A 27312-nucleotide genomic window follows, 5' to 3' on the forward strand; every position below is an offset into this window, starting at 1 on the left:
ACAAACACATCTGTAAACAGCTTTGGTGCGAATCCCAGTCTGCTCCAGCCCATACACAAACTCTTTTCTCTGTTCTTCTCACATTGCCCAAGCAAACGAAAAAATTCACTCCTTGTACACTGCTTACTAATCAGTTTCACATCTTGAGTAAGTCTGTGGCCAAGATTGAGGCCAAACTTACACAGCTATCTACTCATAACCTCTACTGACAAGTCTTTTGCACAGCATTGAAAAACATTACTGACTAATAAAGCTGTGACATTATATACTAAGAATATAATTATAACAAGGACAACTTATCTATAGATACTCAAGACAGCAAAAATGACACTGAATCCAAATCCTGTAGTAACAACTATAATACCAACAGCAACCAATATGGCTCACTTATGACAGATATTATTGTTCATCAAAATATTAACTCTCCTCAATAACTAATATAGAAATACTAAACTGTAAAGGGCTTGCAAAATTATAATATCCCCAAAGACAATTCTTATTTATTTGATATCTCCACTCCCAATATCTTGACATATTTACTCTTCAAGAAACTCATGCCATCGCAAAAGCTCTTCAACAGACCTTTCAACATCAATTTCATTTCTTATCTACATTATGGCTGCCTTATTGCGGTCTATTCTTTCTTTCCCCCTTTCTAATGTTTACTTAGCCTTTATTCACCATGTGTAATTGCAGCATTACAACTACTGTCACTCACGCTAATAATCTCTTTCCTCTTTGCTATTCATATTTGTGTTGTATATGTCTTATCCATCCCAAGCCATAGATGTATTTTTTTTATCACTTCTCAACAACTCTCACTTTATCTCAACTCTCCTCTCCTGATTTATTCTTTTGAGTGTCCTTAACTATAACTCTCTGCCCTCCACAGTCACACCCACAACTCGCACCCCAAAGATCTTACATAAATGGCTTCAGTTTGTGTAATCTAATGTACATACACTGGAAAAAAGTAGAAGAATACTGGTGTGTATATATGAGCAAATGGTACTGGAATAACATGATATAGCATGGTTGATATTTTTTCCACTAGGTTTTAAGGACATCTAGCACTGTACGTGCGAGACTTACAAACACTACAGTATATGTACACTGGAAAAATAGGGTAGTTTCATCTGGATCAAATGTACCAAAAATGTAGATGATTGAGCTGATATCATCACAATTTTTATGATATATCATTTTGAGCAATGGTACAATATCATCTATGGTGCTGATGCATATCATCATAACAACGGGTATACAAAAAACCCAATGTAGAATGATTGTCAGTCCGCAAACTATGGAAACTGAATAAATATTGTAGTTACACTTTACTCCTATTGAGTCTACCTCTTTATGTGTTATATTTTGAGGTCTATAAAGAGCTAGTGTCTCATATTATTATTTTTACTGGGTTTTTTTATTGGCCGCAGAAATGCTTTAAAAACTATCAAAGTGATGATTGTAGGTTTTTTACAATATAAAGAAATGATGATAGTTGGTTTTTTATATATACAAAAGCAATGAAACTAGATTTTTTTATAATAAAAAAGAGAAACAAAGCATGGGTAGATTTTTATAAACAAGCCTCTTTGGTTTGTTTATTTATTTTACTTTTTTTTTAGAAAAACATTGAGTTATACATTTTTTGTTCAATTTTGTTTTATTTGATAGGAAAATCTTTTCTAGATAAAAATCCTAATTTCGCAACAGTTTTGATACTATAGCTATTATAATCACTAATATTTCTTGCTTGCTATATATAATTTAAAGCCTTCTGGAAGTAGACATGGAATACATACTTTAATAGCGGGAATGCTATTAAAAAATGATTAATAGAAAAGAAGAATTAGTAAATGATTTAAATTGAAATTTCTTCATAAATACTTACAAGACAGAGAAGACTTAACATAAAATTGATATAAACATGTTCTTCAGAATTATCAAGACAATACCAGTAGTCTTTGAATGGAGATATATTCTAAAAATGAATAATTATTATTATTGTGTGTAGTAAAGGCGTATTTATTAAATATATTATAGTTAACTTACCAAGTATTACTGATTATACGTCTTCCTGCATAATATCAGACATAACTAATAAATCGTAATAAAAATAAAGATATATTTATGAGTAAGACAAAATAATAATTTGAATTTTTTTTAAGAAAAAAACTTACCATCATGTTCAATTAAGAGATGATAAGACTTAATGGAAATGAGTAGCAATGGCTAGACAAACAATATGATGAGTAACAAAGATCTGTAAGAGAATGATATCTTACCTTGATATATCAGACAGAGTATAGCCAAACAAAGAGACACATATTTGGTATTGAGCTATAAAAGAAAGAAAAAATTGTAAGTGAAATTCTAAAAACATAAGCAAAAGAGAAACAAAGAAAATATCAATAATAAATGTCATTAAAAGAAAAAAAAAGGAAAAAAAAAGACGTCTTAAAATCCAGTTTGACCCTGACAAAACTTGGGCTGTAAAAAGTAATACTCCAAAAGAAGATGCCCACTGTCATCTTGAAATACAACTTTGTGTCTTATTAAGTTAGAAAAGAACTTGTCTAAATGTGGATCAAGTGGTTGGGAGATGTGCTTAAATATCAAATGAAAGGTAGAGAGTTAATCTGCACCACTTATCCTCTTTACTAGTATGTGAATTTTAAATATGATATAACAAGTGTAGTGAATTGTACAATATTAGTTGAAAGTTATTAATATATATTTTATTAACAAAAAATGACATAGCATATTCCTACTGCTCCCCGCCAACCCAATCTATGCATGAATGCTGTTCTTAATAGCACAAGTGCAGGTGTTGTTGCTGCAATTGATACATCAACTCCAGAAGTAGCAATTGACACAGCCTCTGAAGTTCAAGTCGCTGTGACCCCAATAGATCACGTCCTTACCTTGTTGGCAGCCAACAATGTGTCAATACAATCCTTGCAAGAAAATGCAAAAGGAGTGACTGATGCAATAACTCATTTGAAGAATGTCCTGGATTTGTCCAACAAGACAAATGAATTTTTGAAGAACTCGGTCCTTCAGCTCATGACTGCAAATGCCAAAATAAAAAAGGCAATGACCAGCCAAAATTCCATGATGCCTTCTGCTGTACTGGCAAATTCTTCTTCTTCCATGGATGATGATCTTGACCTTGGAGTGAAACATCATCCCTTGATTTCTGTAAGTAAATTGATAATAATAACATTACTGATTAATATATCTAATTCTGTTTTTATAGCAACTTATCAATAGTTACATCAAGAAACCAAACTTTGTTAGCACAGACCTGCTCAAAGTTGCTGAGAATAATAATAGATCAGCATGGTCAATGACTGGCACGTATGGCAATAAGTACAACAAGACACTTACACTGGCTCTCTTCAAGTACCTGAGACCTCAAAGATGTTGCACAAATGTGTCAAAAAGTGTCATTATGAATATAATAAAGAATCACTACCAAAATCAAGTGCGAGTCTTCTGGACCTCAGCAGAGAAAATTATGGCTAGAAATAAAGCTGGAAGAAGACACAACAGAAAGAAGACTGTAAGTTTTAAAATAAAGTTAATTTACTATTGATTTAATGTTTTAATACAATATTCTTTGGTAGCTTCTTGACCGTCGTATTATCACGTACCAGACATACACAGAGGCTATTCATGAGGGCATGAATCGATATGATTGTGAAAATATTTTTTCTATTGACGTGATGTCTGATGGCAAGTCGGATGGAGATAACGAAGTGTGGGCATATCGTCCCCGCTGGAGAACTGATGAGGTAATGTTAAACATCTATCTATGTTTTAAAGAAAATAATAATACTTTATTAATACTATTTATTCTTTAAACCAGCTCCAGACTTTTATTAGTACTATTGATGAACTTACTGTTATCCGTTTGAAGAAAAATTCAGAAAGCTTGAAAAAGTGCATCCCTTATAAGAAAGAAGTGAGCATTTCTGAGAATTTGGCAGTCACTTTACCAGATTGGTGCTTTTCAAAATAAATCATTTTTTTGCTTGCCAACTATTTTTGAGTCTTTTTTCTACTTGTTTATGTTTACGGATTAGCATGTTGTATACAGATGCATGTATAGCATGCCAAGTACAAACAAAAATTTATAGAAATAATAAAAAATAAATGTGAAGCTATATATATTAGTCTGTACTAATTAATATTTCTTTTTTATATGTGTTTTATTTTTGTATTTGAATATATATATATATTTTTCGTGGCAAAGAAACTACACACATCTGAACTTCGCCTTCTAGACCAAGGTGCTTGCCTACTGCAACTGGATAGCAGATTCTATGCACTGGGAGAATGCTGTTCATGCTGCCATCTTCGAATCCCATCTAATTCACCTCAACTCCTTCTTCTGCTCTGGGCTGAAGTAAAACTTCCTTGTACCATCGTACATATACAAATACATACTGGCTCGCATGACCAGCAAATGAGTTTACAGCAGTATTGACAAAGAGGTACTTACTTTGGCCTGCATATGGCTTGGTACTTCTACCATCACTTGTCTCAAACAAGGCTTGCATGAACAACCCGCGCTGATTCTTCGTTTTACTCTTGTAGATTTGCCTAAGAAGATCGATTGATTCAAACTTCTGTATCCAACTGTTAACAAAATAATCGGAATGACCAGCCTGACAATAATGAACAAGAGTTTGATCATCATATGTCTCGCGATAGTATTCCAACAAATGCTCATACTCGGATTCATCCATGGAAATCTCCCCCTTTAGAGCTAAAGGAAGTGCGGAAGGGGGCAAAAGCTCATTTCGCTTGACAATATCAAAGTTGATCTCAGGAAAATCAAGAAAAGCATTGATATCGAATTGGATTGAGGTGGCAGTGGAATTGAAAGTGGCTATGGAATTGGCAGTGGATACAGTGAGCTCAAGGATGATCACCAAATGCTCAGATCGAATTATTGGCAAAGTTTGGCAAATAATATCTCCCTTGTATGCTTCTTCAAGATACTTCTTCATATAGGTTCCCTCAAACCTGTCTTTTCTATTTGTCGCATAGTTTTTCAAGATACCATTGCATCTTTCGAAACTAAAAAGCCAATAGACATAAACCAGGCCAAACTTCAGTACAGTCTCTCGCAGATGAAGATAGAGATGCATGTTTGGCAAAAGGAATGGGACTTTATACAACTTCTCGCACTCTCTGCAGAAAGCCTCCAAAGATTGATGGGCTTCATCAAGGTGAGCCATGGATATGCTTGGCAATGAGAGGTACTGGCATGCATTGACAAACATTGTCCAGTTACCGAGATGAGCTTCAGATAGACGACCACGCAGGAGAACAGGAGTGTTGTAAATGAGTATTGACTACTGCTGTAATTGAGAATAAGTCTGAAGGAAATAATATAAGGCCTCAGCTATTCCAGTCAAAGGTGTCTACCGATTACTTTATTATTTAACACACAGGTTTAGCATGCATGATAGTGATTATATTTCATATGATGATATCACCATAATATGGGATATATCAGTGGATTATTATAAGCATAATTATAACTCATAAACACATTTACTTTCGATGTTAATACTTCATTGGGACTACACACATTTATATAATTAATCATATATTAATTATCCCAAGATCACGTTGCTCTGATTAAGGCTCAGATAGGATCGATTACCTGACCCCAGTCATATAATTTTCCTGATTCAAAATAATATAAATAGCAGTAGTAGTTCAGTGTAGGAACCTCGTCAAATTTTGATACCAAATCTTTCTCAATAAACAAACCCTACACAAGTTTTCACGAATCTTCGTTCCTAATCTCAAATCTTCAATTCTTCCTCTTAAAAACTTCTTCAACTTCAACCACCACAACAAGGAGAGTACACCAAGCACCAAGACTTCTACTTGTTGGCCTTCATGAATGGGAAGCCATGCCCAATCTTTGTCCCTAATGGCGTGTAGTCCTCTGGCAGTACAAGCTTGTCAGCATCCAACTGCATTTCGGCCAAGTGTGCATCTGTGATGAGACCTGAAGATCTCCATTTCTCTATTATCCTCTTTGCTGTTCAGAGGTACAGGTTGTGCATCGGATCGATGACAGTGCACTCCATGAGGTTAAAGTAAACCAGGCCATACAATTCTGACCATCAGACACCATTTTCCCTCTCCAATCTCTTTCTCTGTTCATCACTGCTGGCCATTCTCCACAACTTGGCATCACAGCAGTTTTTGGCATCATGGCAGTTTCTGGCATCAGTGCGAGGCACCCACTCAGAAAACACAAACCCAGAGTAGTCCACAGCATTGGAGTCTGGAAGGCAAGGGAACTGTTGGTTGCACTTATTGCATGTACATGTGCTTGAATGAGAGGTTAACCCACAAGTCTTACAGGCAGCAGGAATGTCGCAGGCAACAAGAAGAAGGGCAGCACAGACAAGAGCACCAGATGGGCACTGTACAATAGACATTACCACACTGTCATACAACTGGTTGAGTTCCGTGACAAGGGGACGGAGATAGTGATTGATCTCACTTGTCTTTGCTTCCTTGGGCCCTGGCATGAGACCAATGAGAACAACATTCTCCTTCTTGTACTGTTCCGATCTTGGCAAGTTGTTGATGCAAAGGTATATTGCACCACAGGAGTAAGTGACCCCATCGAAAGGTTGAAACCAATTGATGTTCATGGTAAGCATTATAGAGCGCTCATGATTCACAAATGGTAAACCATTGCTATCCTTCAGACTGTTCCACTTCGTACCATCGTAAATTTCAAACATCATGCCTGGAACTTGCACTCTGGTTCTCCAATAGTTGATGGTGTCTTCGAATCCAGGGCGACAAAAAAGGATAGACAATGTTTTGATTATGAAGTTATACATGTAGATCTTTTTGGGGATAGTCAAGGCTCTTGATATTGCAAAGAAAAGAGCGTTTCCACATTTTCTACCAGAGAGTCTCTCAAAATTATAGCACTCTGAAACAACATCAGACTCTTCATATACTTTGTTACAATCGCCACATGCAACAAACCACTGGACACCTCGAGTCACATTGCTGAGACTGGTCATAGAGTTGACACAGTTTATACTGAGGGGAAGACGGAAAGACTGTCCAAAGTGTGCCAATACTTCGTTAAGAAACTTCAACAGAACAGCACCACCAGAATTGACAACATATTTGGATATGAAGAAGGCAGCAAAAGAAGTAATGAAAGTATGAGTAGGATTGACTGGCATATTGGATGAAGAAAAGTGCTCTATTTGAAAAAAAATCAATACTTGTTGACTTTATTGATTTATATGTGCTTTTTGTACTAACCTCTAACATCATCAGATTCATCATCAGAAATATCCAAAATGGTTGCTTCAATGACACCCTCATCTTCGCTTTCAGAATCAAACAAGGAATCAATGTCAAAAAGAGGTAAGTCTTTGGCTGTTTTGTTAGGTAAAAAAGAATCAAATTATTAGATATTATAAATGATTATAAAACTTTAATAAAAATACTATGCATACCTTCAACTTGATCTTCGGCATCAACATTGTCTTCAAAGTCAATCTCCATGTCATTGTCATTTGACATTACTTCTACAACTGAGGCTATATCATATGAAAATAAATATTTAATTAAAATTGTCTCAATAATAATTTTCTTAAATTTGAACTTACAAGAAGATCCTGACTGATATTGTCTCACGATATCCTGTTGTGCATGTCTTCTGAGTGTTTGGGTAGACACCAAAACAAATCCCATGCTTTTGGAAGAACATTTAGAGCACTTACATTCTGAATTGTTGTTGTTGTTTGACATATTGTGTGTGTATGTTTTATTTTTTAAGTCTTTAGAATTGACAAGAATAGAAAATTGTTCAGGAACACAGTTTAATATATATCTTTCCAAATTACACCAGCTGCCAAAATGACATAGTTTATTCCGGTTGTTAAAATGGGCAGTTCTCTAAACAGTAATTGATTGCCTCATTCTAAAATACAATAATACACACTTTTGTTAAAACATGTTGTCATATACATTTTATTAGCTGTAGAGCGTATACAACAAAAATATTTGTATTAATATCACGACCATTAACCTCATCATACTTATAAATAAATATTACAACAATAAAAATCTTTATTATCTCACTCAAAAGATATCATTTGGTTTAAGTTCCCTACAACTATTGACTCTGCGACATGGCTACAAGTCCCAAAAATAAATCTTGCAGATATTTTTTACAAAAAAGAGTAAACTCGTTTTTTTATCCAATAAAACAAACCGAGCATTATCATTGCTGTCAAAAATAAAAAAGACAAAAGTGATAGAAGTTTAAGCTACCACTCCACAAATAATAGTACCCTATGCCATAGATGAAATTACCCTATTTTTCCAGTGGTAGATGGGGGGTTCCTCAAGTAAGGTTTGGTAGCACTTTTGATATACTCATTATGCTTAATAAATAAAGCCTATCCTTACGGACAAGACGACGGGACAAGATTTTGAGGACAATATTTTCATCTCTGACGTCAGTGATGATTAGTGTAACAATCCCATTTTTTTTGGGGGGGGTCAAATCCGAGTATTTCGTAAAAGTTTCAAAAAATATTGATTATAAAAAAAGTTGACAATTGAGATAAAAATTGATAGAAAGATAAAAGTTGATATAAAAATAAATAGAGATAAAATATATAAAAAAAAATAGAGATAAAATATATAAAAAAAACTACAAAAATAAAATATTCAATGTTAATATTATCAATGCCAATTCAAGTACAAAATATATACCTTAGTAATTAATACATTATTGAGTTATTGCTTAGACCATATCTTTTGACTATGACTTTGTGAAAAGGATTTATTTCTGGCCAAATGAAGTTTCTGATAGGTTTACGTTTCGCAAGGAGAAAGTGGTTGATGTCCAAGATGATGATTATTGGTTCGAATTTTTCTGGTGTGGTAGTTAATGAAACGAAGAGACAGTCGCCTGTTTCTCTTGGAGTGTTCCAATATACAGCTACTGACCTATTGAACGTATCTGCTACAAGTTGTGGATGGTCAATCGTTCCAAACCAATGTTGCTGTGGGAGGGGTGATCTTTTGTCTTTAAGACTGATTGTGAGTGGGTTTGTGGTTGCAGGCATGTTGTCATTCTCCATTCCTCCCTGGTAATATGTATGCTGATATTTTAAGTAGGCTTCTAGCATATTTTCTTTAACTTCAGGCCATTTCTTCTGGTCCTGATATATCTCCATTGCTATTGCTCAGTATCCACAGTTGCCATCTGCTTTGAGAGAAAAGACTTTGATTATATGTTTAGGAGCAATAGTAAGATTTATTAATATTGTGTGATCGATTGGCAAGCCAAGATTGGTGATATTTTGCAAGGCTTTTTGCTCTTGAGTTGAGAATATTTGTTTTCTAGAAAATAGAGCAAAACTTGAGTGAAATAGATTTATGTAATGTATTATAAATGAATACTCACTTTTTTTGTTCTTTTGCTATTTTAATTTTTTTGTATCTTTTTCTTTTTCAGCTTCAATGCAGTGCTCTAATGCAATCATTTTATGCTTTGTATTTTTGGGTTGGCCTTTGATGGCTTCCACTATTGTTGGACCATTAAGATCCTCAAGTTTCTGCTTGGTCATTTTTTCTAGTATGTTTTTTACTAAATTATGTATATCTATTTGTTCTTGTTTGCTGTGTGTACTGTGAAAGCCTTCATGAACAAGCTCAAGATCATACTCAAATTGAGGCGATATAGTTGTTATTTTAGCAATGTTTGCTGGTACTGGTTCTGCGTTATTAATTGTCAAGTGGTCTATATACAATTATATATTATATGAGAAAATAATGTTATAACTATTATATGTATTACCTTCTCCTTCTAGATAATCTTTTCTTCAGCGTCTTGGAATTAGGGAGATTGGAATTGTATTAAAAGTAGCAAGTGTATGATAGCATGGTAAGAGATAGTTGTAATGTAAGAGGCATTTGCACTCTTTGGTCAATTTTTCAGGTATGATTGATTTTGATAGTTCTAGTTTGATTTTGTACATTGCAAAGCAGCTAATTTTTTGACGAATGTCATTTAGTCTCGCTCCATTGACTTTGTCAAACACAACTTCTGTACTCTCTCCAAGACACTCTGTCATTAATCTGCATTTACAATCATCAATCTATTTAATATACAAATATATTATAGCAAATAATTATAATTAGAGAACTTATTCAACTAACACATAAAATAAAATAAGATAATGCAAATTTACCAGTTCCTGATATCACTTTTTCACTTTTAGTGTCACTGTCATCAATTTACTAGAAGAGGTACCAAGAGAATGCTTGAGGGAAGCACGTGCACTTTCTGCATAATTGGAGATACGATTTCCAAAGTGAGAGTATTTATAAACGTACATGTTTACCTAGTTTTCCTTGTCTTTCATTTTTCTAGTAAATTATATAAAAATTACCAATTTTTTATAATTAATAAGCCATTTTTGTCGAGTTCAATGGCTCTATATGTACCTTTCAAGGAAATTACTGGCGGTTTTCCCCTGATCCTTGCAATTCTTCTTTGCAAACTCAAGATACCCATCTGCCTCTTTCTTTACTTCTTCGGGCGTCTCACACTTCAAAGCAATCTTGTCAAGAAACCCTGCCAAAGTCTCCAGAAGTTCTCTCTTCTCACTGCTCTCTTCTTCCTTCATCGTTGGTAGCAAGTCTTTTTTGAAATTATCTTTTATATGCTTATAGCATAAGACTTGCTTCGACTCAGAGAAAACACAGGTAATTGCATTTCGCAATGCTTTCTCATTGTCAGTTATAAACACATTAAGAAGAAGAGGTGTGTATGTGTTTGTTTGTGATTGTGTTGTTGTTGCTGTATTGCTGTTACTATTGCTGCTGTTATTGTCTTTGACATCTGGCCAAACTGCATCACAAAGACAACGAAGTACCCAGAGATAATTCTCAACCGTTTTGTGATCTACCCAAGCACCAGCAATAGAGAGTGTCTTCAATGTTCTGTGAGATTTACCAGTTAAATTACTGGTACCAACAATATTGACAAATGTCATTCTATGGCTATTTGTCTTATATGTAGCATTGATGATTATCGTCTCAGACATTCTTTGTGCTTCCTCAATTGCATTCTTGTGAACAAAGAAAACCATGTTGATTCTTTTGTCATCTGTATTATCAACAGTATAGCAGATATAGAAGTCTAGGTCTTGTAAAGTGGTAATAAAACAAAACATCTCCTTTCCTTCATAATCTTTTCCAAAGTGCTGCTTGATGTTCTCAATGTCTTGACATACAATATTGGTGTATTCACATATCTTCAAACTGTTGAAAATGGTTGATACATCATCGTTATTCTCCAGATGTCTTGTTACAAGGGCCATGGCCTCAGGCAAAAGTTTTCAGTGCATAGCATATGCCCTACAATCTTCCTCAATTGGATGGTTATGTTGTGCCTTACACGAGTGCACAGCAACTCTTCTGTCTTTTTTCTTAGAGGCGTACACAAAGCATTGGCCACCATGCTTTTGTGTATCCTTGACACGTTTTCTTTCCCATCCAGGAAGGAGACTCTCTTTGCTGGCAGAGGTTTCTAAAGCAATTTTTGCAGCCTTACAAGTGTTTCTATATTTGTCTGCATGCTTACAGATCATCTTTATGTGAGTTTCTGATGAAAACATGGTGTAAAATGCAATATTATATGTGGCACCATATGCCTTGACAGCTTCACGAACAGCTACAGTTGAAGAAAATTGTCTTCCAACAAGAAAGATTGAATTAAACTCGGTCAAAGCAGTATCGTACTTCTTGGAAGAAGTCTCACTGACAATGACAAGGTCATTGGTGTTGTTGGTGTTGTTGATGTTGCTCATGTTAAATGTCAAAAAAATTATGCGCTGATGTCGTAGTAAAAAAAGGGCAGTGATCTTATTGGCAATCCAAAGAACCATTAATCTAGTCGCTCCCCCCAAAAAAAATAGGATTGTTACACTAATCATCTCTGACGTCAGAGATGGATATCTTTTTCTTAAAATCTTGTCCTGTCGGCTTGTCCGTAAGGATAGCCTAAATAAATAAAAATATTTAAAACTATGGATTTATCTTGGTATTCTTGACACAGAGCAGGAAATGTCAAAGATGGATTACATCATGTATATTGCTCTAATAGTTTATCTGTACTACATCTCATCTTTACTGACCATCTTTACTGACCACCTATACTGACAGTTCTTTAAAATCTCCAATCATCAACAGCAAAAAAACATGTCTTTAAAATTATGGACCAGTAATATGTTCTTTATTTATTTGGTTTCCCATTCTTATTAGGTTGGTAATGGTTTACGCTTTTATTTTTATTGGAAAGAATAGAATGTTTCTAGGTTTCAAATATAATAAAGCTGTTCTATATCCTCAGCTACTTCTTGCTCGGCTGGCTTGTTATATTTGGGATGAAAAATCTTCTACAAAAAACAAATACCTGAAGAAAATGAGATGCTCATTACCTTTTTTTAGGGGTAAGAGCAGTACTCTTTGAGAATAGATAAAACATTAGTGATGGGAGTGCGTGCGTGTTTTATACTGCAAGTTTTATGCACTAATTAATACTTACTTTGGAAGTACCCTATGCAAATGGACAAAGAAATAAAACATTTACAGTAAAGCATGGGATTATGATTTCTTTGACTATAAAACAATAGGAAAGAATTAATTTTTGTGAATTGCGTGATAGAATAATTGATTTATATACCAAAGTCAAAGGATTTCTTTGCAGACCAAGATATTATCTGTAAAGCGGTAATATCGTCTCTAGTAGAGGATATACATTAATATACAGTATAAATAATATTATTGTATGTATAGAAGTAAATAAAAGGCTTACCATGGCAAGCTGGTAGCACGGGATGGAAGCTCTTGAGGCATGGCATGTTTGTAAGAGGGATGTTCATCTATAATAGAAATTATATTCAGTTAGATAAATATTAAAAAGAAATAGATTAAAATAAAATAAAATATTACTGTGTCAATATCCATGTTTGATTGTAGAGCGTATTTTTAGCGATGTGGCCTATATTAAAGAAAGAAAAAAGTCAGAATGATTGTATGGAATGATGGCATAAAGTATATTTACTAACTCTGACTAACTCGGATGACTGTTGTGAAGATGGCACATCATAATGCAAATAAGAGTGAGTTTCTATGACATTAAGATATATTATTATTTTTTAGTTATACATAAAGAAGTATATATTTCTTTTAAAACAAAGAAAGTGTCTTACCATAAAACCTTGCGAGTGTAAAGAGTGAAGAGAGAAACAGAGAGAATATCTATGACAGACAAAAAAGTTAATTCTTTTGTTCTTTATAAAGAAGTATTTTGAACCAAAAACAATCTTACCAGAAAAATTTGCAAATATAACAAGAATTGAAAAGAGAGAGAAAAGAGGGAAATAACAAAAAACAAATAGAAAAAGTAAAAAAAAATCAAAGAAAAAAAAGTGTGTTTAAAACAAAAGATCAATATGATTTCATTGAGTCCCAAAGCAATATAAAAACCGATTTATATTCCAGTCATTACAAGAAGTATTAATAGAGATTCGTATATCAAATATATTTTGAATATATATAATAACCATACCTTTCGTATAATATACTTTCCCTTGCTCTTACTCTCTTATTACTTACTACACTTATACTCCCAAATCAGCACATTTGTTCTAACAATTCAAGTATGTAAACTTGATAAAATTTATTTTTAATTTAATTTAAATAAATTTAATTGTAGAATGACAGCAATAATAATAATATAATCTGAAACTAATAATTGTAATCTTTCATTTTATTATATTCTGTAGACAATGACTAACACAAGATGTGAACGCGCAATTGCTCTTTGTCCTGTTGAGATCACCAATCAGCAGCTTATGGAAATACTTTCTACTGTGAGAGCGGATATGTCTACCATAAAAGGACAGATCGGTAATGTTGAGCAAACTCTGACAAACATGAATGGCAGAATTGGTGTTCTTGTCACCACCAGCACCAACACCATCAGTGCCATAGATAGTTTGGCCAGAGCTCCCCTTGCTGCTCCTATGAGAGCTGAATTCACTATCGCTGCACCTGTTATCATCTCCAACCATGAACCTACCCATGAATAATCTAATGTAGTTTATGTGAGTAACATATAAAATATTTTATCAATTCATTTTCTCATGATTTATTTATCAGGCACATATTCACAACCTTATGTGGAAACCCAAGCTTAGCTTGAGAATGCCAGAAAATATTCTGGCCAACAACCTCAAGCCCAGATGGGATACAAATGTTGCTTTAAACAAATCTCCCAACAGGGAGATAGCCGAGCAACTTCTTTCTAATCTTTAGTGCAGGTTTGGTTCCTCTAGTATAAGACGAAGCGATCTCTGAAAGAGCACACACCAACTTCACTAGTAGAATCCGTCGTGAGAGAATGTCTGATGATGAGATAGCAGAAACAAATGCTCTTACACGAAGAGCAGCCCGTGCAGATAATGTGAGTATTATGCTAATATATATAGTTTGTAGTTGAAAATTAAAATTAAAAATAACAAATTAACAAAACTTATTACTAGAATGAGTGTCGCCATGTACTGACATACAAAGACAATAAGGAGGCCATTGATCTTGTAATGCTCAGAAACTGTGCCAACACTCTCCAAAAAACAGCAATTTCAGATGGAGAGTCTGCCAATGAAATGGACAATGATGGCATAAAACATGTCATTCATATTGTATAACCAGGCTGGAGAAGCAATGAGATAGATTAATTTGGAGTAATACTTTTGTATTGGTGTATTATTATATTGAGTGAATTATTATCAAATGTATTTCAGTGCAACCGTTTTATTGCACTTGTTGACACTTATGCTGTCCAGGCTATGAGGTCAAGTGCTAATCAAAGGATCCGTAGGATCACTACTAGTGTGTCCAACTCAGCAGTCCTGGATAGCATTAGCCCCAATTTTCCTCAGTGGGCTCTTAGAGATGGGCTATAAATAAAACATGTTTCTCTTTTTTTTATCTATGTATTACTTTTTACATATACAATACTATCAATATATATAGGGAATTTGTTCTGTTTTTTTTTGTATAAGAAAAGAAAATTCAAGTGGGGGTTTTTTTATTTTAAGCATAAAGCTTTTTTGGCAAAGCAATTACTAACATCTTACTAATATTTCTACTTGTAGTAATCCTGGCTGTAGCAATCTCTAAAAAGATGTGGTGCACAGGTATAATGCAATGGCAACTATCGGGGGAGAAGGTGGGGAGACAAAACTCAAGACTGTCATCCTTACACAATCTATCAGAGGAAGTATTAAACCACTTGATATATGCGAATACATGTTGATGATCATGAACCATGCGAGTCAGGTGGAGATTGCTATTAGAAGGGTGTGTAAAGGAGTGTGTGAAGAGATACTGTATTTGTCCAGCATAGGCTAGGGTATTTCTACCGTCACTACCAACAAACATTACGTGAACAAGAGAATCACAACTAGCTGAGCCGTTTTTATCATGGTACTGTTGACCAAGTAAGTCAATGAACTTCAACTTTGTGATTTCATTGTCAACAAAGGAGTTTGTGAGCGTAGCATATTGTTAACTGACAAGGTCAGGAAGATTATAGGATGTTTTGTAGTGCTGAAGCAGATGGGCATATTTGGTTTCATCCATCAGTGATGATTTTTTTAGCTGAAGAGGAAAAGTCAAAGGAGGAAGAGGTTCGTTACCCTTTGGAGGAAGATGTGGGTTGGACGATGGTAGTAAGAATGATTGCAATCGGAATGGATAAGAGGAGAGGGTAATAACTGTGGTGGTAGGTGTGAATTTCGGAGAAAGCTTTGAGAGAATGTTGAAAAAGGCGACGTGACTAGAACTTTTCAGAACAGCATTGGAATAGTCACCCTTGAATGCGTTTTGAACAAAACTTCTCATATATGTTGTCTCAAAACCATCTTTTCCATTTGTCTTGATATGCTTCAACAGGCCATTGTATCTCTCAAACCCAAAGAGCCAGTAACCATACATGGGTCCAAAAACACGAATGGTCTCGCAAAGATGGAGGTGCGGGTGCATGTTGCAGGTGAGGATGATAGGAGTGCAGAGTTCAGTAGCCTTTTTGCAAAACATTTTCAGATAGTTGTGGGCACTGTTCACTTCATCAAATGTGATGCTTGGCTTGATAAGATAGCGGCATGCATGGACAAAATTTATCCAGTTGTTATACATTTCAAATAGTAGAATACCATGCAGCAGAACAGGAGAATACACTAGTACCCAGGATTTCCAGTTGTTAGCTTTCATGTATGGAAAGCCTTTTCCAATCTTTGATATCGGCTTTGTATAATCCCTCAGAAGGACCATTGTCTCTGCAATTTGTTCCATGGCAGCAAACTCTTTGGCTCCAATCGTTTTCTTATTGACCCACCGGTCCATCATTCTTTTTGGCATCCCCACGAATAAATTATGCATGGGATCAATGATCGTTCCACATACTAGATCAAAGAATCCAAGGCGTTGCAACTGCTACCCTCAAACACCATATTCGACTTCCAGCTGGTGCCTTTCTGAGGGTGTACTCGCACTCTTACACTCCTCAGCATGCAACCTGTTCTCTACACTGCTACGAATATTCCAAAGAGAATAATTGAATCCACTGAAGTCCACCTGATTTGTGTTGGGCAATCTGGGGAGCTGGATTGTATACTTGTAGCATGCACATATACTATTGTGGGCTGTAAATCCACTTGTTTTCCTGGCAGCAGGGATGTCACATGCAACCATCAGCAAGGCAGCACGGACATTAGCACCAGAAGGGCACTCATAGATCGGGACTCACATTCCAATATACAACTGTTTCCTCTTGTCTACCATGGGCTTGAGATAGTTATTTATCTCCTCGCATCTTGGCTTCTTGGGACCAGACATCAGACCAATCAGAATTGTGTTCTCAGGCTTGAACCATACTTCTCGAGGCAGATTATTTACAACCAAGTAAATTGTACCAGAAGAGTAACTAACTCCATTGAACGGCTAGAACCAGTCTACATTGAGTGTCAACATCAATGAGTGAGAACAAGCAACAAACGAGACACTACTTGTATCCTTCAGCTCTTTCCACATTGCTCCATCATATACATCGCACATAGTATCAAAAATCTTAAGCTTCATGTTCCAGTGATGGATTTGCTCTTCAAAACCAGGACGAAGGAAAAGAACAGACAAAGCTTGCTTAAGGGACTGGTACAAGTATACTCGCTTTGATACCAGTGCACCTGAAGTTGACTCTTTCATCAACTTACAACTGTTGTGGTGGTTGAAGTTGAAGAAGTTTTTAAGAGGAAGAATTGAAGATTTGAGATTAGGAACGAAGATTCGTGAGAACTTGTGTAGGTTTTGTTTATTGAGAAAGGATTTTATATCAAAGTTTTGACCAGATTCCTACACTGAACTACTACTGCTATTTATATTGTTTTGGATTGGGAAAATTATATGACTGGGGTCAGGTAATCGATCCTATCTGGGCCTTAATCAGAGCAACGTGATCTTGGGATAATTAATGTATGATTAATTATATAAATATGTGTAGTCCCAATGAAGTATTAACATCAAAAGTAAATGTGTTTATGAGTTATAATTATGCTTATAATAATCCACTGATGTATCCCATATTATGGTGATATCATCATATTAAATATAATCACTATCATGCATGCTAAACCTGTGTGTTAAATAATAAAGTAATCAGTAGACACCTTTGACTGGAATAGCTGAGGCCTTATATTATTTCCTTCAGACTTATTCTCAATTACAGCAGTAGTCAATACTCATTTACAACAACAACCACAAGGAGAGCGTGCACCAACATTTGTGAAAACACAATGGGGAGGTACGGACATGTTTTCTTCATAGATGCAATGGCTGTTTGAACATGACACAAATTGCTTGATACCTTTGGTGATAGACAAAAAGTCAGTTGTTGTAAATGAGTATTGACTACTGCTGCAATTGAGAATAAGTCTGAAGGAAATAATATAAGGCCTCAGCTATTTCAGTCAAAGGTGTCTACCAATTACTTTATTATTTAACACACAGATTTAGTATCCATGATAGTGAATATATTTCATATAATGATATCACTATAATATGGGATACATCAGTGAATTATTATAAGCATAATTATAACTCATAAACATTTACTTTTAATGTTAATACTTCATTGGGACTACACACATTTATATAATTAATCATATATTAATTATCCCAAGATCACGTTGCTCTGATTAAGGCTCAGATAGGATCGATTACCTGACCCCAGTCATATAATTTTCCTGATTCAAAATAATATAAATAGCAGTAGTAGTTCAGTGTAGGAACCTCGTCAAATTTTGATACCAAATCATTCTCAATAAACAAACCCTACACAAGTTTTCACGAATCTTCGTTCCTCATCTCAAATCTTTAATTCTTCTCCTTAAAGACTTCTTCAACTTCAATCACCACAACATCAGTCATTTTATGTAGCCCAGCCAGACTTTTGGGAAGTTGGAAATCTTGTCCATAAATCTCAAGAGCTCGTTGATGAACTTAATCAAGACAACAGAACCCTTATTGACCACACAACGAGATGCAAACAGTACTGTAAAAGTAGCAATAAATCTGTGCACTGGATTCTTGGGCATATCAGAAGCAGCAAAAAAGTCTTTTTTTTTTAAAAAAAAGTTAATACACATTTTTTTTTTAAAAAAAAGTTAATACACATTTTTTTTTTAGTTTTTTTTTATGTATTTAAAACTGACCCTCATTGTTAAACTCTTCAACATAAAGCTTGGCAGTGTCTTCTTCACCATTGTAATCACTGTCATTGTCATTGGTCATGTCAGACTCATCACCATTGTAGTCATTATCAACAAAGATGTTGAAGTATTTGTGATATATGTGTAGATGTATAGAAGAAAAGGTGTAGTAGACGTGTAGGAATAAGTGAGACTTAGTGATGTTTGAGTTTTTATTGGAGTAGAAATAGAAAAGAGTTTTTGATATCAATTAAGATAAGATTCTAAGTACTGGTTTTATCCATTCAATTGGCACCCATTTCCATCTAATTAGCATCCGTTTCCATCTAATTAGAACCCATTGACATCTGATTGGCTTCCATAGAAATTGAATTTGCATCCATTGCCAACTGAATTTGCTTTCATTGCCATCTGAATTTGCTCCCCCCCTTTTACTATTGGTGGAAGGGTACATGGCACTCAAATTTTTTATTCTTACGCCTTACAATTTTTTTTTATATAACTGTAGTATTTTTTTTTGTAAACGTCGTATTTTTTTATATAACCATAGAATTTTTTTTTGTAAACGTCGTATTTTTTTTATATAACCATAGTATTTTTTTTTGTAAATGTCATATTTTTTTATATAACCATAATATTTTTTTTGTAAACGTCGTATTTTTTTGGCATAAAACATGAATATTTTTATTAGGCATAATTAGTTGATAGAGAAATAGAACACATAATAAAAAGTAAGATATAATGAAATACAAAGTAATAAAAAAAGAGAAGCATAAAGCAGTAAAACAAATAAAAAAAAGAGGGACATAAAGTAGTAAAAAATAAAAATAAAATAAAAAAAGACATAGAGTGTAAAGAGCTTAAATAGACATAAAAGACATACTTAAAGCTTTCGCTCTCTGTTCAAACAGTGAGGAAAAAATGAAATGGCATGGTTAATCCAACCCAAACAGTCCGAAAGGGTGACAGTCTTAGCTGATTCTGTAATCCTTAAGATGAATCCGTCTGACTCTGTAATCTCTTCTCTGTGGACACCAAACTTGATCTTGGACCACATTTCCTCAATTGGATTCAGGAAAGGTGAATACACAGGAAGATATGCACACTTGTACCCACGGGAAGAAATAAAGTCTTTCACCTCATCGGCCTTATGGATAGAAGCGTTATCCATGATGAGATAATGTCCTTGCATACCCTGGCTGTCCAGAACGTCCATTGTATGACTAAGAAAGTTGAGGTAGTGCTGGGTTCTGGTGCCAATTTGGCCATTCACCTCAACGTTAGTGTAGATGTCCAACTTTCTCTTCTTCTTGGTTGCAACTGCAGTGGGTTTCTTCAACGAGAGGCTGACAATCCCTCTCTCGCACATTGCACCAAGGATGGTGATGGACACACCTCTCTGCGTTGGGACAGTTGTCTTAGCCGGGGTGCCACTGACGGAACGGCCAAAAGTTCTCTTGATATGCATATTGAAGCCTGCTTCATCAATAAACACACAGTTTGACAGATAGTTGAAATCCGCAAATTGTTGCCACTCCAAAATGTGGTCTCGTTTCATCTCAATTGTGCTGATGTCATCTCTCTTCTCGGGCAGCTTCTCCAACTTATTCATCGTCAGGGCACACTTCTTCACCAAGTGCTTCTGGATTGCTGATTTGGTAATCTGCAGCCCAGAGAACTCTTCCATAACAGCTATCCTTGCTTGTTCCAAGGTAGCATCTGGTTTATTTTCGAAAAACTTCAAAAAAAAGCAGAGTGCACCTGGAACAACTTTTGGTTGCCATGTTTTCGTTCTTTAGGTGCAGAAACCTCCTCAACCTCCATTGTCTCCAGCCCATTGGACTCATCAGTCTCCACTGTGGCAGCATCAAAATTGGCCTGCATCTTCTCTCTGGCCAACCTGATATAGTTCTGGGCAGTCCGGACATTGATGCCCGTTTCCCTGGCAGCAGCAGCAGCAGTCTGGTTTTCCAAGAAAACCAAGGAGAAGAGCTTGTTCACCTGGTTATGGTTGTACTTTTGATACGAACCTCGACCTATGCTTTCTGCAGTGGGAACAGAATCAGGGTCGACCTTCTCTGGCAGATTCGTCTTTGGCTTCTGTGCAACAATGGTTTTGGTGGTGGCCTCATTGACTTCAGTTGGCAAAAAACTTCTGAGACTTAGGAGGTTTGTGACTGCTGGGTTTCTGGCCGAGGTACGGGTCCATTCCATATCGACATAATTGACAAAGACATCTGTCACAGATCGGAGTACAACTTCTCCATGCATTTCGTCAACAATCTCTTGGTTGAAATCGCACAAGGGGTTGAAAGCAATTCCAGAAAACTGGGTTTGGTCTGCAGAACCACTGTGACTGACCATTTCACAGTGCTTGTCCATAACAAATTCGAGGGAGTTGTTGGAAGTAGACATTTTTTTTTGAAAATAAAAAGGGTGTTAAAATCGAGGAAGAAAGATAACTGAGAAACTTTTATTAAGACGCTGGGGTATATATACCAAAAAAAAATATTTTAATAACTTAAACGTTTCTACCAAGGTATAGTCTTGTCCTGTTGTCTTAATATATTTGGATAAAGAACGTGTTGAAGAATAATGAATGTTTACATATTAAGCTTCTTCACACTTTTAAGAACATTTATTTTATTAGCCAATTTACAGTGCTACCAGAGCCTTTATGGTGTCCTGTCCTCTGTCTCAAAGGAAGGGGTGAGATTTCTCCTCATGGGTTTGCCCAACCAAAAAAAAAATAAAAAAAATAAAAAAATAAAAAAAAAGAAAGTTTTTTTTTGTATAGAGCCAAGGAAAAGCTCGAAATTCAGTTATTGAGATTTTCAGTTTTTCAGAAATTTCTGCAGTTAGATACCATTTTATTTTCAGTTATTAAGATTTTCAGTTTTTCAGTTATTGAGACTTTCAGTTTTTCAGTTTTTCAGTTTTTCAGAAATTTCTTGCAGTAAGATATCATTTTATTTTTAGTTATTGAGACTTTCAGTTTTTCAGAAATTATTTGCAAAAAAATGGTTATGTATATTATAAAAATTTATGAATAAAAATGCTAGTTATATTATTTGGAGAATTATTTTTAAAATTGCTATTACATTTTTCTTTTTTTTATTTTTCTTTTTTTTTATTTCTTTTTTTTTATTTCTATTTTTTTTATTTCTTTTTTTTTATTTCTTTTTTTTTATTTCTTATTCCTTTTTTTATTTTTTTTATTTTTTTTTATTTTTTTTTTATTTTTTCATCTCTTTTTTTTTCATCTCTTTTTTTTTTTCTTTTTTTTGTCATGAGCTTGTGCTATTTTTTGTTACTGTTTTTGTGTGTGTAATATTTGGTTTTTTTTTGGTATTTTGTATCATGAGGGTTTCCAAAATTGAGATCGGGTAGTATTGTGAGCAAAGCATAATTCTTGGACTGCTTTCAGTTGTTTAACAGATTGTTGGACATTTACTTGTTTCGAGTGCAGATTACAAAGAGTTGTTGAGTTTGATATTAAGAAGATCAGGATTCTGACATTGTAAAATGGTTAGAGCAGGTGCTGAATAAATATAGCATTTTTGAATTCTTTTTTGTAATAGTATTAGATGCTTGTGTAGGACCAGGTTCATAAGAAATACAATTGCTGTGGTAGTCAATCAGATTACCGGATATTTGAGATAAAAATTGGCAAGTTTTTGTGTGGTCGGTAGAGTGAATTCTACTGTTGGATTTCAAAAAAGTATGGTCAGTGAAATGCACTTAAAAGCATTATGAATATGTGTAAACTGGTTCCTATCGTACAGATAGATGTTTGATCTTGTAGTTTCTTTGTAGATTGAGGGTTGAATCGTCACGTTTTCTTTTCAGATTTATAGCTTTTGCTCAAAATACTATAGATTATTTAGAGATTAATATCAATGACTCCGAGGTATAGGCTTTATTTACATACAGAAACATAATGTGATCTGGAAATAATAAAAAAATCCATGAGGTGTAGAGCTTTAAGCAGTGTTTTTATTGTCAGAGTAATATTTAGTTGTTGAAGTGAGCATGAGAATGAAATTTATTGCTGATTTAAGAAGAGAAATAAAGAGTTTTGATATATAAACACCAAATGGAAAGAGAGAGAATTATGATATCTCTTTTAAAAAAGAATGTTTATAATAAATTTATGGCTGCGGATAATATATTGTCCTATTTATTTTTTATCTCCTTGAGTTCAATTTGTACTACTTTATTTAGTGGACCTTGGCATATTATTTTTTGATATAAAAAGCTGAAAATATAATGACTAATACTATTTAACAACAACTCAATCTTCTTTACATCTATTCTTGCTGCTTCAACTTGTGTTCTGATTTTTATCTTGCATCTTAAGTAATTACTATTTAATTATAACTGCTATGTGCTAGATATAACTATATTTATATAAAATATGTCACTTTAACATATCTTCTTATTTCTTTATTTTTTCACCTTTTATTATCAGAAAACCCTACAATGTTACACAAGAAACTTGAAGAATATAACAGTGCCTTTGAAAAAATCATGGAAGAGCTTGAAGAGCCTGAAATGCCAGAAGATCCAAAAAGTTCTGCCCCATCAACAACAGACGAAACCCCCAAAAAAAGTAGAGGGCAATATCAAAAGCCTACGGATAAAGATATAAAAAGCTTCTTTATCTCTACTTCATAAGAGGATTAACTATCGAAAAAGCTAGCAAGATAGTAAATATGAAACAAACAACTGCTGATGGCTATATTTTGAAGTGGAGAAAGTCTCCAGTTGTTTTTTTCATTAAAAACAACGAGGCTACAAGTGACAAAAAAATGAATCTTTTATTCGAAACTTACTCTGCAATAAAGAAAGAATACAAATAATATTATTGTATTTTCAATTTTAACATAATTATTATAATGAGATACTTGCTTTATTATCTTATAACTGCAGTAAGGTATTTAACTTTAACAAAGTAATCTGGAGAAAAGTTTGCATATTATGTTAGTTCTCTCTATAGATATTTTCTATGACGTATCTTTGTAGAAAGGTCTACATATATGAAGTGCTATTACATTAGGCGTTTGGCACTTATATAAAAAAATATGGCAGTTATATAAAAAAATACGACGTTTACAAAAAAAAAGTATGACGTTTACAAAAAAAAAGTATGACGTTTACAAAAAAAAATACTATGGTTATATAAAAAAAATTGTAAGGTGTAAGGATAAAAAATTTGAGTGCCATGTACCCTTCCGCCAATAGTAAAAGGAGAGGGGGGAGCAAATTCAGATAGCAATGGGAGCAAATTCAGATAGCAATGGGAGCAAATTCAAATGGCAATGAGAGCAAATTCAGTTGGCAATGGATGCAAATTCAATTTCTATGGAAGCCAATCAGATGTCAATGGGTTCTAATTAGATGGAAATGGATGCTAATTAGATGGAAATGGGCGCCAATTGAATGGATAAAACTAGTATGTCAGTTACGAGCCCTTTTATAGATTTCTTTTACCTTCAGATCCGCTAATATTATTGGTCTCCGAGATTGGTACTGTGTTTATTATTGAACTTGTTTTATAAATTTTTCTGTGACTAGTCAAATATGACAGATGTCATTGTCAAATGTTGAGATGGCATCCAAATTAGATAAGTTGGTCTGACCATCCATTGCTTTCACAGGATCGGATTGATATATTGGGATTACTACAAATATGAAATATAATAGTTTATTATTAGTTTTTTTTCTGCTTTTCAAATAAAAAATGTCTTTCTTTCAGTATCTACTTCTATGCTTCTCTTTTCAGCTATGTTTTTTAAAATAATAAAAAATAAAAATAAAAGCGATTATTACTTGGTGAACAGATAACAGCACTGAATAAATTATACAACTCTTGAATATCTCAGTACCTTCAAATCTAGCTCTTTTATTATGATGCTGAGCAGTACGTCTCAATACTCAGGAAACTCCTTGATCATTATTATTGCATCTGGTGCAGTGATATTTAATGTTGTGCATTTGAATAGAAGGAAACATAGTGTATGTATTTTGAATTATAAAATAAAAAAGGAAACAAGAGTATTACAAATATTTGATTTGATATGGTTTTATAGTAAACCAAAACGTATTTTTTTATTTTTTTATTTAAGCCAATAGAATACATCAAAACTACACCCCCAACTTAATAAAAAAACTGCTGATATGAAAAAAAAACCTGACATATGCACTATAATCCGACTATCTGGACAATATGTTAATTGTTCTTATTTTTCCAGTGAAGATTGCTCTCGCAGTAGCTACCAGTGGAATTGCAACTCTGCTTTTAAATGGTGGCCAAACTGCTCATTCCAAATTCAAGATTCCCCTTGACATTGATGCTGACTCTATGTGTTCCATTCCTGTCAACTCTGAGGTGGCAAAGTTGATCAGGAAAACAGAGTTAATTGTTTGGGATGAGATCCCCATGGTCAGCAAGGATATTATTAATGCTGTCAACCATTCCATTCAAAATGTCATGAAGTTGGTTGACCTCTTGCTCGAGTCTGTTCATTTTGGTGGCAAGCTATTCGTTTTTGGTGGTGACTTTTGTCAGGTGCTTCCAGTCATTCCACAAGGAAGCAAAACCCAGATTGTTTCCCAGTGCGTCAAGAAAGCACATCTCCAGAGCATTGTTTACCACATAAGACTTACAAGGAACATGTGCATTGCCGAGTCTACCAATTCACAGGAAATGTCACATCTTAATGCGTTTGCTGCCCTTCTCTTGACTGTTGGCAAAGACAGTCTTCGGACGACTGGTGGTAAAGGCGTCTTTCTCATCCCACCACACATGCTCCTTCATGGCCGTAATCTTAATTATCTGGCCAGTGCAATCTTTTCTGATCTTCTTAACAATGCCACCAGTCCCAGCTTCCTTATGGGCCATGCAATCTTGACCCCAAAGAATGCAGAAGTTAAGAAGATCAATGACATCCTTATTGAACTGTTCTCTGGACAAGAAACCGTCTACAAGAGTATTGACAAAGATCTAAGCAAAGATGATCAATTGAGCTACCTAATTGAACTGCTCAACACTCTCAATCCTGGATCTTTGCCTCCACATACTCTACGCCTCAAGAAAGGATGTCCTATTATGCTACTGAGAAACCTGAACCCCAAGAATGATCTCTGCAATGATACCCGCCTTATATGCCATGACTTTGGCAGATATGTCATCAAGGCTACCATTGTAGCTGGATCAAGTGCTGGAAAGGTGGTGCTCATCCCCAGGATCAAGCTGAACCCAACAGGATAGACCATGTCCATTGAGTTCAAGTGATGCCAATTTCCAGTCCGCCTTACCTTTGTCATGACTATCAACAAGTCCCAAGGCCAGACCCTTGACAAAGTTGGTCTGTACCTTCCCAACCATGTCTTTGGGCATGGGCAGTTGTATGTCGCTCTCTCCAGGGTCCAAACTCCAGACTCAGTAAAAATCATGGTTGATATAGACAGTATTTCTACTGAAACAACTAGCAATGTCTATATAAACAATGCTGTTTATATTGAAGTTGTTCCTAACAATTAACTAATCTGTTCCATATCATATGCTTTCTGCCCTATGTCTTTATCCAAATATGCCAATGTTTTTCTATATGTTTTATTTTTATTTTTGTATTTTTTGTATTCATGTTATTTCTGCTTATACTTATGCTTATGCTTATGCTTATGCTTATCTTTATCTTTATATTTTTTTTTTTACTTTTTTTTTCAAATATTTTAATAATTTTTTTTTAAAATTGTCAATACCAATTGTGTATATGACAAAGTATAACGTTTTCTTTCCTTTTTGAAAATATCAAAATACAAACCTACCAAAAAATATGGCTTCAAGATATATTTTTTACTATTATTTTATCACTATCATTATAATTCAAGTTAAATAATTGGATAACCAAGTTGTATCTGTGTAATTTGTCTAATAATAATTAGTAGCACAAAGTTCTGGCTACTTGATCAGATTACTTTGTACCTCTCTGACTTGGTACTTTTTTTTATAAAAAAGAATTATAGTAATATACAGTGACTGCAACATTAAATTGCGGGTTTGTGAAAATTAAATTGCGGAAAAAAAAATTCAAAGTGTGGCTTTTTCACAACTCAATTTGCGGCTTTCTGGAAAATCAAATTGCGTTTTTTTGTGAAATTAATTTGCAGTTTTCTGAGAAATTAAATTGTGGTAATGGCTGGACGAAGTATGAGACTTGTAATTAGAGGGGTTCTTTATTTTTGCACTTGTCAAACTGATTACAAGAGTGCTGTATAAAAGCTTTTAAATATTTAATAGGAACATCATTGCATGCATCCGCAATTCTTGTTTTGAGATCTTTTTCATCAGTAAAAAGTCTCTCTTGACTTTGTTTTTTACAACAGACCAAAATTGTTTAATTGGATTTAACTCGGCAGAATAAGGAGGAAGATGTATGCATCT

General features: G+C 34.4%; 7 protein-coding genes across 7 annotated transcripts; 4 read left to right on the forward strand and 3 right to left on the reverse strand.

The window, feature by feature from the left end:
- Positions 1–2799: 2799 nt before the first annotated feature.
- PHYBLDRAFT_61108 (hypothetical protein) lies at positions 2800–4027 on the forward strand (the record flags this gene model as incomplete). Its single annotated transcript, XM_018440750.1, has 4 exons — positions 2800–3204; positions 3263–3568; positions 3633–3800; positions 3875–4027. The coding sequence occupies 4 exons, from the start codon at positions 2800–2802 to the stop codon at positions 4025–4027; spliced, it is 1032 nt and encodes a 343-aa protein (XP_018292883.1).
- A 4774-nt stretch (positions 4028–8801) lies between these two features.
- Positions 8802–9260, reverse strand: PHYBLDRAFT_144204 (hypothetical protein; the record flags this gene model as incomplete). Its single annotated transcript, XM_018431168.1, has 1 exon — positions 8802–9260. The coding sequence occupies one exon, from the start codon at positions 9258–9260 to the stop codon at positions 8802–8804; it is 459 nt and encodes a 152-aa protein (XP_018292884.1).
- A 246-nt stretch (positions 9261–9506) lies between these two features.
- Positions 9507–10424, reverse strand: PHYBLDRAFT_167188 (hypothetical protein; the record flags this gene model as incomplete). Its single annotated transcript, XM_018435583.1, has 4 exons — positions 9507–9826; positions 9884–9906; positions 10006–10184; positions 10302–10424. The coding sequence occupies 4 exons, from the start codon at positions 10422–10424 to the stop codon at positions 9507–9509; spliced, it is 645 nt and encodes a 214-aa protein (XP_018292885.1).
- Positions 10425–13883: 3459 nt separating this feature from the next.
- PHYBLDRAFT_167189 (hypothetical protein) lies at positions 13884–14186 on the forward strand (the record flags this gene model as incomplete). The annotated part of the gene is made up of 1 exon (XM_018435584.1): positions 13884–14186. One exon carries the CDS (start codon positions 13884–13886, stop codon positions 14184–14186), a length of 303 nt encoding a protein of 100 aa, XP_018292886.1.
- Positions 14187–14497: 311 nt separating this feature from the next.
- On the forward strand, positions 14498–15062 carry PHYBLDRAFT_167190 (hypothetical protein; the record flags this gene model as incomplete). The annotated part of the gene is made up of 3 exons (XM_018435585.1): positions 14498–14560; positions 14640–14798; positions 14901–15062. 3 exons carry the CDS (start codon positions 14498–14500, stop codon positions 15060–15062), a joined length of 384 nt encoding a protein of 127 aa, XP_018292887.1.
- A 4661-nt stretch (positions 15063–19723) lies between these two features.
- PHYBLDRAFT_167192 (hypothetical protein) lies at positions 19724–21278 on the reverse strand (the record flags this gene model as incomplete). Its single annotated transcript, XM_018435586.1, has 3 exons — positions 19724–19762; positions 20074–20601; positions 20625–21278. 3 exons carry the CDS (start codon positions 21276–21278, stop codon positions 19724–19726), a joined length of 1221 nt encoding a protein of 406 aa, XP_018292888.1.
- A 4912-nt stretch (positions 21279–26190) lies between these two features.
- Positions 26191–26361, forward strand: PHYBLDRAFT_158528 (hypothetical protein; the record flags this gene model as incomplete). The annotated part of the gene is made up of 1 exon (XM_018433805.1): positions 26191–26361. A coding segment is annotated over one exon (171 nt), but the record flags the coding sequence as incomplete, so codon positions are not given.
- Positions 26362–27312: the final 951 nt, after the last annotated feature.

This window comes from Phycomyces blakesleeanus, assembly GCF_001638985.1.
Source record: "Phycomyces blakesleeanus NRRL 1555(-) unplaced genomic scaffold PHYBLscaffold_8, whole genome shotgun sequence".
Taxonomy (NCBI): domain Eukaryota; kingdom Fungi; phylum Mucoromycota; class Mucoromycetes; order Mucorales; family Phycomycetaceae; genus Phycomyces; species Phycomyces blakesleeanus.